The sequence below is a fragment of the Stegodyphus dumicola genome, chromosome X1, assembly GCF_044657685.1.
Source record: "Stegodyphus dumicola isolate Sdum_Otavi_A_Nest chromosome X1, ASM4465768v1".
NCBI classification, from domain to species: Eukaryota; Metazoa; Arthropoda; class Arachnida; order Araneae; family Eresidae; genus Stegodyphus; species Stegodyphus dumicola.
This window is the reverse complement of record NC_140780.1, coordinates 156,835,200-156,855,056: the sequence shown is the minus strand read 5'-3', so window position 1 is coordinate 156,855,056 and position 19,857 is coordinate 156,835,200. Positions and strand designations below refer to the sequence as shown.

The window sequence follows — 19,857 nt, the reverse complement described above, 5'->3', positions numbered from 1 at the left end:
TATTATGTAGTTATTCATAACATGTAACTAAGAAAAATTCACTCACTTTTGTAGAACTAACAGATTCTTATTCTGTTGCTGGTTGACCTACCCATATTATTTATTTTAACTACTGTATCTTTAATATTATTTTGCGTAATCTCTGTTGCTGCATTTACCTTGGATTCCATGCCTCCCAAACCAACACCTGACTTTTCTCCAAACATGATGTTACCATTTAGTGATGGACAGTAGTTGTGAAGGAGACGTGCTCCATCTTGTCCTGGAGGCAAAGTATAAATTCCATCAACATCTGACATCAAAATCAGCAGATCAGCTTCAACTTCAGCTGCTAAGTGAGCAGCAAGGCTATCGTTGTCTTTGATGTTCATTACTTGCTGCAGAGAAATGAAATTACATTATCAAAATTTTACATATTCACTAAAACGTCATCACAGCTCAACATTATTAATTGAATAGCATCACTACACAGTCAAAATTATTGTAGGCGCATACTTAACTAGCAGATATATTATACAGCTTGTTTTTGAGTTTTCAAAATGTTAGGGTTAAGCTTTTGCAGAAAACGTTTTTGAGGCTTCAAGGGAATGAAGCAGACTTCTGTCATAAAAATGGCAGCAGCTTTATACAAGCCGGCACCTGGGTAAAAGTATAGTTTACGGTACCCCTTGCGAAACTTGGCGATTTTTGGCGATACATGGATACCGATTTTGTGCAATTCTTTGACTCGTTATTTTGGCTTGCGAAGCGGCGATTTTTGGGGCAAAAAGCCGAAATAACAAGACAAACAATTGCACAAACTCGGTATCCATGTACACATCGACTTATTTTCACTTAAAAAAAATCCCCGAATTGCACAAAAATGTCATTGCGCACTCTTTTAACTTTATCTATGTACACATCGACCTATTTTCACTTAAAAAAAATCACAGAATTGCACAAACTTCCATTGCGCACTCCCTTTACTTTTTCCATGTACACATCGATATATTTTCACTTAAAAAGTCAAAGGAGCACCAAATTCTACAATATAGGCAAACAAAATACATAATCTCAATAAAATACATTTTAAATCAAACAATAAAATAACATAAAAAAGGAAAACATGTTATACATTTAAGCACTACCAAAAGCAAATATTCACTTACCATGATTTTCGAATTCGCTTCGTATACCCAGAGCCACGTAAACAACCAGGTACTCTTTCTGATCAAAAGCTTCACATAGTGACCATCTGAACCTTTCTTCGTACAAACCCATTCAAATCCATCTAAACAGTTTTTACGGTCGACTAGACGCATATCTTTCCTATATACAGGACACTTATAATAGCTACTAAGTAAACCTTCATTTACACACCAGTCAATTAACGCTCTTTTCCCCTTTCGCTCCAAATCGTACAGAAACTTCAAATTACAAATTAATCTTTCTACATTCGGCCATTCTACCGTCTAAAGAATCAAACGAACACACACCACAAAAACGCTTACAAAACATCCCATGATTCAGAATTTCCCAGAATCATGCACCCGATTACGTCACAATAGGGTTTCCATAACCTTCAACTACTCAGGCTACCATAAATGAAACAACAGCTTGGCGATAAATGAAATGACAACTTCGCCATAATACAAGGTGTACCTTAAAGTCTACTCTACCCGGCATATGCTCAAAAAGATAGAAACCCTTATGAAGGTGGCCCGGCATAAATGTGACTGATTATAGAGTTAAGTTTATGGATTTATGGAGTTTAATTTACAAATTAGAAATTTGACTTCATAAGGGTGCAGGCACCTTTATGCCGGAATATGAAAGCTTCTTCCATAAACGTATTGGACCTTTATAATGAGGTACCGTTATGAAGCTGTTACCAATCTACATCGAGTAACGTTTTTCGTTGTCTTCCTTGTAAAATTACTTTCCTGCTACAATCAACAATAAAACATAGTAGCAACTACAAATTTCTCTAATAATAAACTTATCAGTGTTTCTCAAATATTGTTGCTCCGTGTACCCTTTTCACCATTCCTAGATCTTTTCCCTCCTTTCTTTCATAAACTCAACAAATTCATATACATTTAATTCGATTTCAATTACTTTTTAAAGTGTTTTATAAATTAAATGATAAGAAAGAGTAGAAAATATTGATAAATGTAAAAACTTGAATAAAAGTAATTTTTTATATTCGTAAATTAAAACTAAATACTTAACAGCGAAATAAAAGGCTGATTACATTGCCCCTTGAACCTATGAAATTCCTCCCAGCGGAAATTGTACCCTGGTTGATAACCCCTAAAACAGATATATCTAGTTGTAACGAAAGTTCTCAACCAAGAAACATTCTAAATAAAGTTTAAAAAAAATGAAACCAGTACCTTTAGTGCAGGTAGTAATCACCACTCAAATCTATGACTTTCTGCCAAAGTTTTGGTAGTTTTCAAAGCCTTCGTCTCAGAAACTTAGTGGCTTCGAGTCCCAAAACAGGCCAATATAATTTCGGATGTCCTCTGCACAATGGAACATAGCACCAGCAAAACGTAGCTGTAGGTGTGAAGAAAGGTAGAAGTCCGAAATAGCGATCTCCAGGCTAATGGTGGGCGTGGCAAAAAATCCCATTCGCGTCCAGCCGGTGAATGCAGATACTTGTGGTCTTGCATTATCTTTTTGCGCCGGAACTCACTCCGACGTTTTTCCTTAATAGCAGCGTCAACACAGACTAGCATCTCGCTGTGTACCTTACCGTCGAGGATTTTACTTTTTTTCCAAATGCCATAGCAATGGCACCAGATAAAGAACACAGTCTTTTAGTTAGACAAATTGCCCTTTGCGACTCTGCCGACCGGACCACCTGGTGCAGACCAACCCCGTTTTCGGCCCATGTTGTTCTAGTAAATCCAATTTTCATCACAAGTGACGATCAAGTCCAGAATTTTCTCCTTGGGTTGATGTTCGAGTAGGTTATTGCAGGTCCGAAGACATCTATCCTTATCTGCTTGAGTCAGCTTATGCAGCATCCAGCGACTGAACTTGTACGTCAAGTTTATTCGATGCGTACCGCGACTAATGGACATGGCACTAACGTCTAACTCCTTAGAAAGCTCTTGAGTGGTTGCCATACTGATTTTCTTTCATTTCAGATACCTTGTACTTAATGATAACTATTTTTTTTTTTCAAACTTCAGGAAGTGTTCTAAAGCAAGTCTCTTTCTTTCAAATGCTAAAAAAACGTTTGATAAAATGTGATTACCAACAAGCCAACGCGAACTATTTGCGCATATGATATTCGCGGTGGCGAGAAACTTCCGTTGTAGTCCGATATATTTCTTTCCGTTATTTATTTTTACAGCCAAACACCAGTTTCAAAATAATTTTAATATTGTTAAACAAACAAAATTTCCCTTCCGCTTAATTTTTGGAAAATTGTAGTAGCGTAATTCCTTTTTAATGGACAAGATGTATTGTTGTTCAAACTGTATAATTTAATTAATAATAGCTTTCATCCTTTAACTGAATGGAAGAGATTCTGTTTACTTTAAATGAGCGACCTGTTTGATGAGATAAAGACTACTCCAGAGTATTTTGCTCAGAACAGGAATTAACTGAATTTTCTTTAGGTCTTATACTGATCAAACTCAAATTTATTTTTGTTTTATAATTTTTATTTTGATACTGATGTTACTGTAGACTTTGAACTATAAAAATTAAGTATCGGTGCATAACAATTATATCTTCTCATCTAGTATGTGAAAATATGTTTACATGACAGCAAATAATTCTCAAACCATCTGGAATATTTTATTAATTAGATGTTGTTGCCATTGTTACTATTTCGTAAAACATGCAGAAATAAAAAAGAATAAAACTCATTAGATTTTAATTTGTTATTTAAATAAACAGGTTGATACTAAACTAAACGGAACTCCAATAAGTGAAACAAATGAAGACCAAGTTATGTGCAAAGCCGGAAAAGAAATAAAGCATTGAGAAAATATGGGCAAAACCCCTTTCTATTCTGTAAACTTTAAGGAAACATAAATAAAAAGTAGCTTATATACAGGAACCAAAAGAAAAAGAACAAAATCTTACGGACAAAAATAAAAGAAAAAATGAATAAACAAAAGAATTAAAAAACAAATATATATATAAAAGATAAAAGTGATACATTTTAACAATGTAAGATTAAAAAATAAAAAAAATTGAAGAGATTATTCACTGTTGTTTATGAAATAGAACCAGAAAGGATGTAAGGTTTATATTAATTTTTCTAGTGGTTAATTTTGAGTTCCCTTTCCTATCTTTCCTGAATTTCAGCTTATAACTTCCGGCCAGAACGTATTTTCAGAATCTCGGTTGAATGCAAATGAGGAGAAGAAGTATTTAACTGTAAAGTTCTACTGACTTCGTTAGAGAGACAAAGATTCTGATTATCGCTCGTTCGCCCTTTAGGCTATTCTCTCACAAGCTATTATTACGCTCGGCCGTACTTTAGGCCCTTGATAGCTTCGCCGTTAGTTAGCGTTAAGGAACCAACTCTGTTAGAATCTTGATAGCTTCGGCTATATCTTTTTAGTTAGGTTTAGTTAAGTTTTATTGCTTATTATTCCTGAGTTCAAGTCCAAGTGGAGGCTTCATTGTAACTCCAAGAAGGAGTCGTCTGTTAAATTTATTTTGAATAATAAAAGGTAATTAACCCTTCGTACGTTTACGTTTCTATTTGTCTGAAATAAGCGATTATTCGCTTATCAGTTCTCAACGTTTCATACGCATTGCAGTACATTCAAAGTTTGGAATCTTACAAAGAAAAACGAATTTAAGCAATATAGATGAGGAAATATTTATCAAGTTGAATTAGATTTGCATAATCATAATGAATGCAATAATCATATTGCAAACACCAGTATTTCTTTGTCAAAGCTTTAAGTTCAATAGCTCTAAGTTATCACATATTTGAATAATATGTATTTTTTTTTCCAGTACATGTGACTAACAAGAACAACTTCGAACTTACGTAAGTCACAGTGATAAATACAAAATTTAAAAATCTAGTTATCTTCCCTTTAGTGTTATTACAGTTAATGGCGATTGATTCATAAAAAGATGTTACTTTTGCTTCACTTGAGGTTCGAACGAAAGTAACAAGCATACTTTGGAAAGTCTAGAGCTTAATAATGCTGTATCATTCAAAAAATGAATAAATAAATAAATAAAGTAAAATAAAATAAATAAAAGGGACTGACAACCAGTTAGTATAACCTACTTTCTGCATTAAAATTAATGTTTTAAAGAAAAGCACTAAACGTACTGAAAACGACATGTCCAAATTATATGATAAACACTATAACGATTAGTATAAAGAAATTATGTAATTGCTGAATTTTATTGTTGATTTTATATTATGTAACATTAGAACAAAAATATTATTTGGAAGACGACATATTAAAATTTACTTATTTCTTATATAATTAAAATTAATGTGATTTAAAAATATTTTCTGATTTATAAGTAGTTCTCATGTTATTTGAGCCACCTTGCATCAATATGAATCTTGATTTATAGTGTGAGGCCTTTCGTAAAGTAAGTGAAGGTACTTTGCTCCAATCTTCGTACTGCTTCCTCTAAGTCCAACCAATGTTTCTCTATCTTTGCACTACTGTCCGAAGTCGAACCAAATTTTTTATCAGTGGAAAGGTACTTAACACTAGAGATGGATTAGAAAACATTTGAGGAACATGAGCGAGAATTTGCAACCGATGCTTGTCACCAGAACATGACTTGTTGATGTTGTTTCATGTAATATTTATCTCAAAATAATCTTCTGGTATATAAACACCGTTCACCGAAACAATAATTTAATAAAATGGAGCAAATATTACAGTATCGAATGGTAATCCCAAATGAGGTATTATTACACGGGAATACTTGTGAATATTTCATGACAGACTCTACAAGCCTTACAAAGATATCGAGGATTTAATTTGTTTCTTATTCTTATTTTTAAGAAATTTATTAGTTGTTTGGACATATGACAGGTAGTTTTATCCTGTCGAAGTTCTGTATTCCTTAATGATGCTGTGGATTAATGGACGAAAACTCTTCAAACATAAGAGTCAAAATATTTTTATAATGCGAAAATTAATTGTTAACATTTTTTTCGACTATTCTAAATTTTCTACTCTAAGAGGTTTCTACGAATGATTCAAAAACGTATCTGACAGATTTCTTTTATGAACACGTGTCTCATAAAAACTTTAGAGCGATTCTGTTCGAATCCGAGGTTACAGCCGAAAACATAGAGGCAAAAACATCGCGGACGAAAACGTCGCAGAGAAAATAACGCAAGGCGAAAGCGTCGTGTTACAAAACATCGTGGGAGAAAACAACGCAAAGAGAACACATCGTGATACAAAACATCGTCGTCGAAAATAAAGCGGTTTAAAAACATCGTCGTCGAAAATAAAGCGGTTTAAAAACATCGTCGTCGAAAATATCGTGGTAAAAAATAAAGTATCTACAAATCATCGCATGACGATAACATCGCACACATGATTTTTTCAGGCTTTAATAACTGTAGATGGAGATTCCCATAATGATTTGTGAGCGCAAGATGGAAAGAAAGATAATTTTTACTTTCATATTTTTTATTAACTAATAAATTTTTGCTGAGAAAATAAGAAGGAAACTTAAGCATAGAAAATTAATGCAACTTATAGCACTCAATAGTATTTTAAACCGACAACTAACAATTTTTATAAAGTTTTTACTGGTAATTTTTCATGAAAAGTATAATCTATAAGTTGCATTTAATTTTCTGTGCTTAAGTTTCCTTCTTACATTTTCAGTAAAAATTTATTAGTCAATAAAAAACTGTGAAAGTAAAAATTATCCTTCTTTACATCTTGCGCTCACAAATCCTTATGGGAACCATATTTCCATTAACAGTTATTAATGCCTCAAAAAAGCATGTCTACGATGTTATCGTCATGCGATGTAGACGATGTAGATACTTTAAGTTTTACCACGATATTTTCGACGACGATGTTTTTAAACAGCGAAGTTTTTGAACCGCTTTATTTTCGAAGACGATGTTTTGTACCACGATGTTTTAGGGCTGCGATGTTTTCTCTTTGCGATGTTTTCTCCCACGATGTTTTGTAGCACGACGTTTTCGCCTTGCGTTGTTTTCTCTGCGACGTTTTGGTCCGCGATGTTATCGGCGGACACCGAATCCGACGTAGTAGTCTCTGAAGTCTCAGTGCATCCTTAGACTTATGATGGAAATGAATTCAGATGTTAAGCTCTACTGCCGGAGTTTAATTATGAAGGAAGAATGGCATACTTTGACAGCTGAGAAAGATGAATGCAATTTATATTGATAAGCTCAAACTGCTTAAGAATTATACTGCATTTAATTGATGGACGATGCCTTTACCCCGGTTTCATCGTATTTAGCTCCAGAAGCTGTGTAGTCCTGGGGGGGATCTGGTGGGACAACGGTGTCGTTGGTATTTACTATTGGTATTATGTTTAATCCCAAAAGTTCTTGGACTGTGCTCTTCAGGTTGAAACGGCTATCAGGGTTATAAAAATCTGGCTTAGTAACAAGCACCTAAAAGTAAAGATTAAAGATTTTAGTTAGTTCTGTCCAGTACTATCAAATTTAATGAATTCAATACATATTAATTAAAATGTAACATATCAAATGAATCCATCTATTTCTGCCTCTCCTGGAGAAAACGTCGCTGATGTTTTTAACCTCCGCCAGGCCGGTTTGGAACGCATTAAGGGACTGGTAAGAGCAGGAAAGGAAATCTCCTGCTATGAACCAGTATGTTATTAAAGTAACAAATTAAGCGAGATATCGAGCTGCGACACCCCTAAAAAATTCCCGTTTTCATACACAATTATAGTTTCATATCCTTATGACTTCACTTTCGTGTGGCTATAATATGAGTCTCTGCATTTATGATACTAAAGCGAATTTAATGACAATATGTGAAATTCTTTGGTAACATTTAAATATTTCAAGAATGTCTTAGGCGAAATGAGATTTAAGCTAATACGAACAAATCTTATAGAAATATATGTTTTGGAAAACACAATATAACTCGTAATAGGATCCTGTTTCCTTGTGTTGCAAAATGAAGGTTTTAGGAATAGAAATGTAAATTTAAGGTTTAAGCACTGCAAACCTAAATCAAAATAGACCAGGCTTTACCACTGTGTTTTAGAATAATAATTAATCAGGAAAAGGGATTCATTAAGAAACAGTTGTATTTATTGTTGTTCATGAAGAAACAGTTGTATTTTCAGACTATAATTTTCTTGTATCAAAGAGATTATTTAACATTATACTTATAAAAGCAAAGTTGTTAAGTTTCAGAATTCATTTTAAAAATCTTTATTCTCTACAAAACAAGCGTGCAGTGAATGTTTTCCTTAAAAACGAATACACAGAATTTTTAACAGCTTTTAATATGTAAATTGAATATGTAAACATAGTACTGTATATTTTAGCCAAAACGTTATATTTCAAATACGTGACGAAAAATAATAAATATTTTTTATTTTATAAAATTTTCATACATTTACATTATTTACCATACATTCAGATTTTGTTTTCTCAGTTTATTATTCTTATTAAAATGAAACATCTTTTTCGCCATTTGTTTCCAGGAAGAAGCTTGTGTAAGCAACAAACATTTTTATTGGTACTATTTCAGTAGTTTCCAAAAGAAAAAAATCATATTTGAATCAATGCATACAATATTTTTTGAATACTTCTGTATGCTTTATTTTTAATTAACTATTTTTGAATACATTGCTTTTAAAAAATCAATAATAACGTCTGATTTACACTAAGTTGTTGGGTACTCAATAAAGGAAACATGGCGTACATTAGCAGTTAATGTTATCAGTCGGAAAATATCGAATAACAGTCAAAATATTAGAAGGAACAATAAAATAAAATGCCTCAAGCTCTATTTAAGGTAAATTATTCCTGATTGCCGAGATACCTTTTTATATCACATAAAAAAATCTCTTAAAATCTTCTAAGATCTAAGATAATCGCTGTTTCAGTAAAAATAATCTAGAAAAACAGTTTAAAGGATTAGCTAGACAAATCAGATTCATATAAATTACAGTGAGTTGCTAATAAAGCTGTGGCACCATCAGTAGGATATCAGTGATGTTATTTTAAATGCAGACAAAATAATAAATAAATAAAAAGTACCATTGCAAAAAATAAGCAGCATCCACATCGATGACCTGACAATGCTCAGGCAATTTATGATCTTGCATTTGTAGAAAGGGCTGGCCTAGAGAAGCTAAGAAATCTGCGAGCCATTTACCTCGGCTTTATTAATGAAGGCCTCTTCCTGAAGAAAGCAGCTCGGAGATGAGATCAAAAGTTGTGTCAGTCTACTACTTCAAGGCCTGAGCTACGTATTGGATCAAGTAGAACCTCTTAGCTTAGTTCCAGTAATTTCTAATGGATGGCTAGACCCCGATGAGGTTTTCAGGAATAAAATAGTACTGTGCCTCTGTAGAGTCACAATAAAATTTTCAATAATATGTTTTAGTTGTTCTACAGTACATATAGATGGATTCTCGCTTCGGCTTAGACCTAGGCAATTTGCTTCTCTTCTTTGAAGCTTATGTGGCTTTCGCGGTAGTACAAAGGCGACATTTGTCATTCCCTGTGATGACGGAATCGAGCCAGCCTCCACTGTAGTGGTAAGATAGCAGTGTAGATGCTGATTGTCAATGAATTGCTGTTCTATTCTTCAAGCTTTTTTCCCATGCCATATGTATGCAGATGGCTGTTCAAGGAGTTATTTACATCTCTAAGCTCTCCGTAAGTTCAAGCACAATACCTAGCTTACACGCCCCACGTTCATGCGCAGTGCACACGTTGCTGCTGTGATCCCCTGCCATCCTGAATGATATTGTTTGGCAATTTGGAATGAACATGGCAATTTGTTTTGAAAGCCCTGAAACTGGATTTCAAGACGAAACAATCGAGAACAAAAGGCTTCATGAAGCCCACACTAGAACTCACATTTAAAGAATGCGATTAATTAGAAGGAAATTTTATACTGCCTCATACCTTCTACGAAAAGATTTGAAGAATGTTCTGGTGAAGAGATTTTTGCTAATTTTTAAAAAGGCCAAGATGCGATGAAAAGAAAAACTGTGACACTAAATTAAAAAAACTGTGACACTCATTTCAGATTTTAACTTAACTAATCAAACTCATTTAAGATTTGAAATAGCGCATCTGTTTTCATCTCAGAATTTAAAATGTTAGAAAAATATACATTTCTTTGACAGTTTACTCCAGCCATGAATTCTAAAGCTGGTGACTTCCACGTTGTTTCTTTCACCAGTCAGTCAGTGCACAATACTAAAATTTGCCGTCTTGTTGTGGCTAATTTCACTTGTCTGATCTAATAAGAACAAGCCCACAAATTGTATTTTGGTAAAAAGTGAGTTTGTCGTTTGCACCACGGTCGGTTGCCTTCACCACCATATAAGTGATAGTAGGACTTACACTAAAATTCTAATATCAGTAGTGGTACATTTCAATAAATATTAAAATAAACCTTTATTAATTCATCATCTATCTGAATTTTTACTATTTAAAACAGGACTGGTAAATAAATTAATTCAGAAGTTTCTCTTAAATAAATTTCTAAAAGTAGACTAAGTGTAAGAATGACGTCGTTTTCATAGTCTTAAATTTAATCTACTGTTCTTATTATTATGCACTAATGAATGTCTAAACGTAAGACTCTCACTCAAGTGTTTTGTTTCAAAAGAAACTAATTTAATGTCATAAATGCGGACATACCTGTGCAATGTTGACACCATACTGCGAAAACATAACATCATAAAGAGCCATTAGTCCACTTTGACCTACTGCAGCTGCGGCTCGCGGCTCTGCCCTTCCAGTTACTGCCTGTAGGTGATACAATGTATTTTATATATATTAATAAACTATACACTAATACATTCCAAGACAAGTTTATGTAAAAGTACAGGGTGTTTCAAAATTGATTGCACAAATAAATTGCCCTTGAATGATTGGTCGCATATTCGTAGTTTCAGTGCACGCAGTAAAATAGGCTTTCAGACTACGACAAGAAAATCGAAAATATTTAGTCGAAAATTGATTATCGAAAATATTTGGTCAAGTGATAGCTTCCAACCAATATATAAGAAATTTAGATTTTCATAAAGTCTTTAGGGGTAAACGTGGGAGTAAAAATTATTTTCCATAACCAAATCAGTTAAATGCTCATTCTCATACAATCAAAATTACCCTCGGTATGTTTAATTAGCTATTTTTTGGACAGTATAAAAATGCTGTTAAAGATAATCACGAACGCTAAATTTGCGAACACGGGTACTTTTTGGGGTAAGGTAAATGTTAATTTGGCAGCACTGGCTTCAAATTCCCATTAGCAGAAATATAAAATCTGTAAGTTTTTGTTTAAAGAAATATAGTTTTATAAAAATTCCAGAATGACGTTCTATATATCTGGTGAAACTAGTTGAAGTCGTATTATCCTGCCATTTTTTTCCCACATTTGGATATTTTAGATTCCCTTTTCCCCGAAAGTATCTTTAGCAGAATGAAAAACAAAAACCTATCTAGAATTTCCTTCATAGAAGACACGGGAGGAAAAAGGAGAGTACGCTTTTATTAAAAGGTGACACGGGATCAAAATTATAGACAGCCCGAAAATTTACCGCACTTAACTCATTTCTTAAGCTGAAACTATATATCGGTAACAAGTCATTCACTTTGTATATACTTGCAGGCTTTTTGAAATGCCCTATACATAAATAACTGCAATGCTAATCTACAATATTTAATCTAGCGAATATAGGTAATCTAACTAATATTCAAAACCGTATTAGAAGACAGCATTCAACATTGATTACCTTAAGGTAATCAATCAATTTTATTAAGGTATTTACTTCTTGAACTGTTGAATATTTTCATTACTTTGTGATGACACAGGTAGCGAGCACAAACAGCTGCTCCTTTACTTTGAACTTTGCTGTCTTTCACGGAATAATTTATTTAAAAGTAATAAAATAAGGATTAAAAATTAAAGAATGCAGCACTTAAAGCAGCTTCAGATTGAAAATTTAATTTTACGCAATAAATATTTTTTACCGTAAAGATAATACTCGTACTATCCTAGAAAGTTTAAGAAATATCTAAATGTAATATTATATTAAGAAAACAATCAGCAACGATATTTATCATTTTGAGCTAGGTATTAGTTAAAGATTTTATTAGAATATGTAATAAAATTTGCAAAGAAATTTTTTAAAACACTTATGAAAATCTGCAGATTAATTATTCATATTTTAATACTTCAAATAGACACGTCAGGGATAATTATTTAAACATTAATCTTATAAGGTATTTTTCCGCCTTCGAGCCGTAGTGGTCAACACGCTCGACTCGTATACGAGAGGTCCGTGGTTCAAGTCCCAGCGAGGGCATTGCTCATTTTTCATGTCTCCTGCTTCCAAATAACCTAACGTCTCTACAATCTGAATACATGTTTCGTCTTTCTTGACTATTTGAGTGCAAAAATATGTATTAAATAAATATGATCACAAAAACACTTTACAAAATTAGTTACTGCCCGTTCTGTAAGAGTCAATATACCCCAACGCGAATTCACTCCGTTGGAAAACTGCAAAAATAACACAAAATGTGCATTATTGTAAAAAATGAAAAAATCCCAGATTCAAAACCTCGTCTTTTATATAAGAAAATTAAAAATAGTGTAGAGTCATAAGTATTTTTTTGAAACAAGAGAGATGAAAAAGGAGCAATGCCCTCACCGGGACTCGAACCATGGATCTCCCGATACGCGCCGAGTGTGCTGGCCATTACACCACGAAGGTATGCTAAGAAGGCGGGAGAAATATCTTATATACTCCCCCTTTTAAAGGGCGACTGGAGATTAGGGAACCCAGTCGCCAAATCCTGGTGGTGGAGAATCAGCATCCAACATTTGTTTTAGTTCTGGGGCCACTTAGCAGGAGAGAGGAAAAATTATAATGCCCTCGGCGGCACTCGGACCACGGACCTCTCGATATGCAACGAGGGTGCTGACCATTACACCACGAAAGCTAGAAAACGAGAGAAATACCTTATAATAGCAATGCGTAATTTTTCAAATATGTATATGTAGGATATAACATATGTAACTCAAAATTACTAACTATATTTTGGCTGCGCTCCTTTTGATTCCTGATTTTGGTTTAGCTACGCTCTCTTCGTAGAATCTAAACTGAAAACAAACTCGCTCACTTGAAGACTAACCGGCATTATGTCATCTGCAATGCCGTAACGTCCTCTTCAATCGCAGTCCAAAGTTAAAAAAGATTCAACTCTTGTAAATAACCTCCTTGCTGAAATGCGCTATCACTTTATTACTCCCTCTTGCCCTGCTAGCGCGTGTCTCATGGCTTCGTCGTATCGTCTTTTGTCTTGAAATGTAGAAAGTAGTATGTAAAATTGTTGGGTGTTTGAGGCACCCAAAAAATAATTATTCCATATGGCGGGCAAGGCTGTTCGCACTTTTTTAGACGAATTTATGGAATTCTATTTACGGAAATTATTAATTTCTATTTACGGAAATATTTTGCATAAAATTTTCATGTTTTAAATGTTTCATTTGATAACCGTTATTCTTCACTGTTTTTCTACACTGTAATTTCCTAGACAATAAAGCTTTTCTTAGCAGCGGAAGAGATATTTTAAACCATTTCTCTTGAGCAGCTTTCCAAAGTCCAAGGAAGGTTGTAAGTCTACATTTGGACATTCCGCTTTTTAATAGTCCAAAAGCGAAAAAATCCGTGGATGATACATCAGGAGATTTAGTAGGGATATGAGCAAAGGGTATGGCCTTGATACACGTTTCTTGCTCCATTTCTTCCAAGAAATTTACTGTAGATTCTGACGTGCGTCTGCATGCTCTTTCTGGATGCAGTTCTACTGATTGTTGGCACTGCGGGTGAAGAGAAGTTATTTCATATTTGAAATTTGCGTATAAAATATGTTACCGATAATATGTGGTGTTGACCTGAAGAGTTTTCTATACTCTCTTTAATTTTTATTTGTCGTTATATCAAAAACCAGCAACAATCATAAATCCCTTACAAAAACTTTCTTTAGATTCTTTGAACCATGTTCCAAAATTTTTTTTTCTTGTCTTTTATGACAATAAGTGGATCATATATTATAGCAGTCATTTAAATATACCCAAGATTCATCTATTGTTACAAAATTTTTTCGTTTTTGCAAGAACAATTATTTCTCATATAGAATTCTGCAGAGCGTTCTGCTTTCGGCAATATGCTGTGGAAAAAGACGATGCATGTTACGTTTTTTCGCCACTTTTTAAGAGTCAAATCTGCATTAATCACTTTGTTTACAGTTGACACTGAGCAGTTTAATGATTATGCAACTGACCTTTGACTTCGAACATTTTCTTTTAACATTAAATTTCTTACCTTTACCACATTTAAAACATTCCGTTTTTTCCTTGGATATGTATTTTGAACAATTTTTCTCCTTGAAGCGAAACTTCGACGTTTTCTTTCTTTCTTCTTGACAATATTATCTATCGTTGCTTTATATACCGAAAACTCATGGCTTTCACAGCATTTTTAATGACTAAATAGGAATAATTTTCTTCAAAAAGAGCTCAAACATAGCATTCCGTCCATTTATTTTTTAAAGTTGTAGAGGCATTAGATTTTTTTTTTCGGAACCAGGAGATATGAAAAAATGAGCAACGCTTTCAATCAAACCACGGACCTCTGGAATACGCGCTCAGCGTGCAGACCACTGCAACACAAAGGCACGCTAAGAGGGCGGGAGAAATACCTTATATACTCCCCCTTTTAAAGGGCGACTGGGGTTTTAGGGGACCCAATCGCCAAATCCTGGGGTATAGAGAATCATCATCCACCCCCTTTTAGTTCGGGCGCCACTGTAAAGACATTACGATTTTTGGAAGCAGGAGTCATGAAATATGAGAAACGCCTTCGCCGGGAATCGAAACACGGACCTCTGGAATATGCGTTCAGCGTGCAGACCACTACACCACGAAGGCACGCTAAGAAGGCGGGAGAAATACCTTATAAAGTGCCATTTTGAGTGAAAATAAAGTTGCCAAATAGCAGACGATAATTTACACTTTCAAAAATATGACTGCACTTAAAAAATATTTTTCCAAGCAGGCGATTTTTTTATAGCAAAGCAAAATGATCTAAAGAATGCGCGAACAGCCTCTGTATACAAAGCTGTGAGTCATATGTATTCCCTTAGTTGTACGGCACATAGAAACCCATTAAATATGGTGTATTGAGCACCTTGTTTAGGTCCCGCAAGAAATGGAAATAGTAGTGTTTACTGGCGAACACTCTGTTCAGAGTTCATAGTGATTCTCAGCCCTCGTACATTTGGCTAGATTCAGAGACGCAATATAATCTTGCCCACATCGCTGAAAAGGGTAATTATCGGGGTGCAGGCATTCTTGTTGGTGTGATACCATCTCAGAGTCAGGAAATATTAGCATGTACTGGAAATATTAGGATGTGCAGCAAAAAACAAGTTTTATAAAAATATCATACTGCATTAGATTGTGAGTAATTTTAGGGGTGCATTCGTTTCTCCTTTCCTCTTAATGGAGAATAATTCATATCTTGACAGGTCTAACTTATTTCAGCATTACCTGGAATTCGAGGACATTAACACGTTTGGTAAAACCACCCGTTTCACCCGTCTCAAACCCCACATGCATGAGATGATATTGATCGCCAAGTTGCAAACATAAACATCCGTCACGGACTACTGAATTTCTCAAAAAAGTACTTACTTAAGAAAGGGATCACTTACCTTATCAACTGTTAGATTATACTTTAACAGTTGCTGAAATGCTTTCAACCGGTGTAATTATTCGCAACAATCGGATTTAATATGTATACCCTATTAAATCTTTCCACCTTTACCAGGGTGGAGCGGTTTTCGTGTCATAAACAGAATCACACCAAAATAGTCCGTCTACGTTTCTCTCTCATTCTTACGTTCGAGCTTGTGCTGTCATTCGAGAAGGTTGCTTTGCGTCTCGCTTGCTGTTCCCGCTCGGATTTTCATTTGCGTCCCTTCTCCCTTGTGGATGACTCAACGCACACCTGCGTTTATTCGACTGGGGGATCACACCTGCCGTTCTACGTTTGGATTACAGCTGCTGTGTCTGTTTACCGGTAAGTATAACTCGTTAGATCTCTTTCTTGCTTTTGTAAGTCTATAGAAAAGATTATGGTTCTTTTAATAGCTTATAGCTTATTTTAGCTCTCTCATTTTCCTATGTGCGTATGAAATCTAGGGATGTCAGATCTTTTGTCCAGGCACGTTCTGCGTTTGCGCATATAGCAAACATGAACACCTCTACTACGTCAACAACAATTCCACAATTGTGACTTCTGAACCGCAACTGATTCATGTATTGAGTAATAAAATTACTCTATCTAATGATGCCACTTCAACCAGGCAAGTTGTCACTGATATCGAAAATGCTCTGAATCAAACACCTTCTGAACGTCCAACTGATATTACAAACGAACTTCATCTTTTATTTGCAAAAGCAATTAATCAACGTCGTGAACAAGAAAATGCAGAAGCTGCTCAAACTATCAACGAGCTTAAAACTAACAATAATCAACTTCAGAAACAAATTCAAGACTTAAAACAATTCTGCGAATCCATACAAAATGGAGGACAAAGAAAAAGACATCATAAATGATCTACCGACTCTTCAGATAGTGAAAATGAAGACAGTAATTTGAAAATTAAAAATAAATTTCAACACTTGGAATCAAACAATGATACCATGGAACTTGACGAATCTGTGGATAATGTGGAACCAACTACCAGTCAGCAAGGTACAAGTGCTTCTACATCCAAAATAAATAAAAAGAAACCATCAGAGAACAAACAATCAACAGAGAGACAATCTCGTAATAGCAATAAAGTCCCACCCATTATAGTGCATAACGTGACTGAAGCTGCGGAGTTTCTTGCTAATTTAAGCAAACAAACTGGCAAAAAGATTATGGGAACACTTAAAGATGAAAAATTACATATTGAGCTCCCTGATATTGATACTCACCGATACGTCCGAAAAATAATTGAAAAAACTAAACTAAAAGCTCACAGTTTCCAACTCCCAGACGAAAAAGTGCTCAAAGTCGTTATCCGAGGTTTACCAACTACGATGAACACTAACTATATCGTCTCAGAATTAAATAAACAAAATTTAAAGTTAGCTATATAACCTTAATGAGTAATAGAAAAGAAAATAAACCAATGCCGCTCTTTTTAATTCACATTCCAAAAACGGACTCTGCCACGAAAATCTTTGAACTAAAACACATCGGACATATGGATATTTCAGCTGAATACTTGAAACGGAAGCGCGGCCCACCCCAGTGCTACCGATGTCAGCAATTTTTTCATAGTTCGCTTCTGTGTACTACAAACTGGGTTAGCGTACCTTGTGGAGATAATCATAAATCTAAAAATTGTCCTGTTGACAAGAATAAACCTGCAACGTGTTATCACTGCAAAGGGCCACATCCGGCAAATTCCTCTCAGTGTCCAGCAAGACCTCAACAAAATATATCAAAATTTACTCCCAGTCAACCTTCTATCGGAAATCCATGGAATCTGCATAAAGAAGATTTCCCTCCTCTCAACACAAATCCAGAAAACAATCAAAATGCGCACATCGGTGAACCCCAAGAAGCAAATAATTCGCTCTCAGAAATTTTCAATCTTGGATCTTTGAAAACTATATGGACTACAATAACCGAAGGCCTAAAAGAAATGAAAAAACAAAAATCTGCTATTGACAAAATCAGCATCATAGTTAATATCATTGATAAAGTCTGCAGTTACACTTAATATGCCTAAAAACGTCAATACGAGAAGCTTTAAAATTATTTCCTGGAATGCAAATGGCTTAAATAACAAAAAAGATGAATTGGGTGATCTTATTCTTGAATTAGAACCGGATGTTCTGTTAACACAAGAGACTCACTTACAACCTGCAAACAAAGTACTTTTTGCAAATTATGCTACTTTCAGATCTGATAGAACTACAGGGCGAGGAAGTGGAATTATTACCTTCGTTAAAAGGAGTATACAGCATCAAGATAAACAAAAATAATCTACTTCTTTTGAGAGTAATTCTATTGAAATTGAAATTGAATTTAACAAATTCATAATCTCCAATATTTATATTCAACCGAATCATAGACCAATTATGGCTGAAATTGAACATCTTTTGGACTCTAATTATCCCTCTCTTGTAGGTGGTGATTTTAATGCGAAACGTCAATGTTGGAATCCTGGTGCAACCAATAGAAAAGGTACTGAAATTTTCAATTTGATCCAAGATAAAAATTATATTATACATGCTCCTGATGAACCAACACATTTTGGTTACCATAGCTCCTCCATCATTGACTTTTTTCTTTCAAATAACCTCAGTTACAATAGTCAAATTTCCGTTATTCCTGCTTTATCTTCTGATCATAATCCTATCTTGCTTGAAATTAATATCAACTGCTTCCTTCCTGCATTAGGTCGCAGCATTGGAATTACCAATTGGAATAAATATTCTCAAATTAGGACTGAAACTATACCAGAAAATCCTTGCATTAGCAGTAAAGAAGCCTTAGACACGGAAATTCAAAATTTTACCAACAGTGTTGAACAAGCTTTAAGTTCTGCTACCAATAAATTCATCAGTAAGCATCATTTTCTTCCTCTTCCGAATAACATCAAGCCAAATATTAAATATAAAAATCGCATCCAGAAATTATGGCAATATACTAGAGACCCAAGAATTAAAGCTAATCTAAACGCTCTTCCAAGGACCATTAAAAAAGATATCAGGGAATTGAAATCTCAGCGGTGGAGCAACTTCTTAAACACTCTTGCTACTGAAGACAATTCCCTCTATGACATTGCTCGTAAATTCAAAAAGCCTTTCAAGCAGACTCCTCCACTTCATGGTTGCAATGAACTTGTTTATTCTGATGAAGATAAAGTCAATACTTTCGCTGACATTCTTGAAGATACCTTTACTCCCAATGCTTCCCCATATGATAATGATCATATCACCAAAGTTAGTAGCACAGTATCTTCTTTCCTTAATAGCCCTGAACCACTTAATTTCACCTTTCTCGCTTCCCCGAGAATTGTTGCGGATTTTATTAGCTCTTTAAAAGCTTAAAAAGCTGCTGGATGTGATGCCATTTCTTCCAAAGCACTCAAGCATCTTCCAATTAATGCAATTACGTGCTTAACTAAAATAATTAACTCAGCTATAAAGCTCTCTTACTTCCCCAAAACATGGAAACATGCAGTTGTTGTCTTCCTTAAGCCTCAACAAACTTTTACTTTTCCTCAAAATTATCGGTCTATCAGTTTACTTAGTCAAATTTCTAAAATTGCTGAAAAAATTATTCTGTTTTATATTAATCGAATCATGCCTACTAGCTCTTATACTCCTGATGAACAATTTGGATTCAGACATCTGCACAGCACCAATCATCAGCTTTTCCGCATTATCAATTACATTACTGTTGGATTCAATTATAAATTTCCTACCGGCGCAATTTTCTTAGATATTGCCAAATCCTTTGACAGATTGTGGCACCAAGGACTTATATTCAAAATAATTCAGCTCAATTTTCCGAACCACTTTATTCAACTCATTGTCTCTTACCTCAGAAATCGCACTTTCGCTG

At 34.5% G+C, this 19,857-nt stretch overlaps 1 protein-coding gene across 4 annotated transcripts in view; it reads right to left on the bottom strand.

Annotated features, from left to right (window-relative positions):
• The window catches only part of P5CS (Delta[1]-pyrroline-5-carboxylate synthase), a 172,770-nt gene that overhangs the window by 67,681 nt on the left and 85,232 nt on the right, over positions 1 to 19,857 (bottom strand). For 3 of the 4 annotated variants that reach the window (XM_085808339.1, XM_085808341.1, XM_085808340.1), the window contains 3 exons: positions 10,853 to 10,960; positions 7,430 to 7,606; positions 159 to 377 (listed from right to left, as the gene is read on the bottom strand). In XM_085808339.1, the coding sequence (XP_085664465.1) occupies positions 159 to 377; positions 7,430 to 7,606; positions 10,853 to 10,960 (504 nt within the window). The remainder of the gene's footprint in view (positions 1 to 158; positions 378 to 7,429; positions 7,607 to 10,852; positions 10,961 to 19,857) is intronic. The other variant, XM_085808342.1, reaches the window with a different exon arrangement.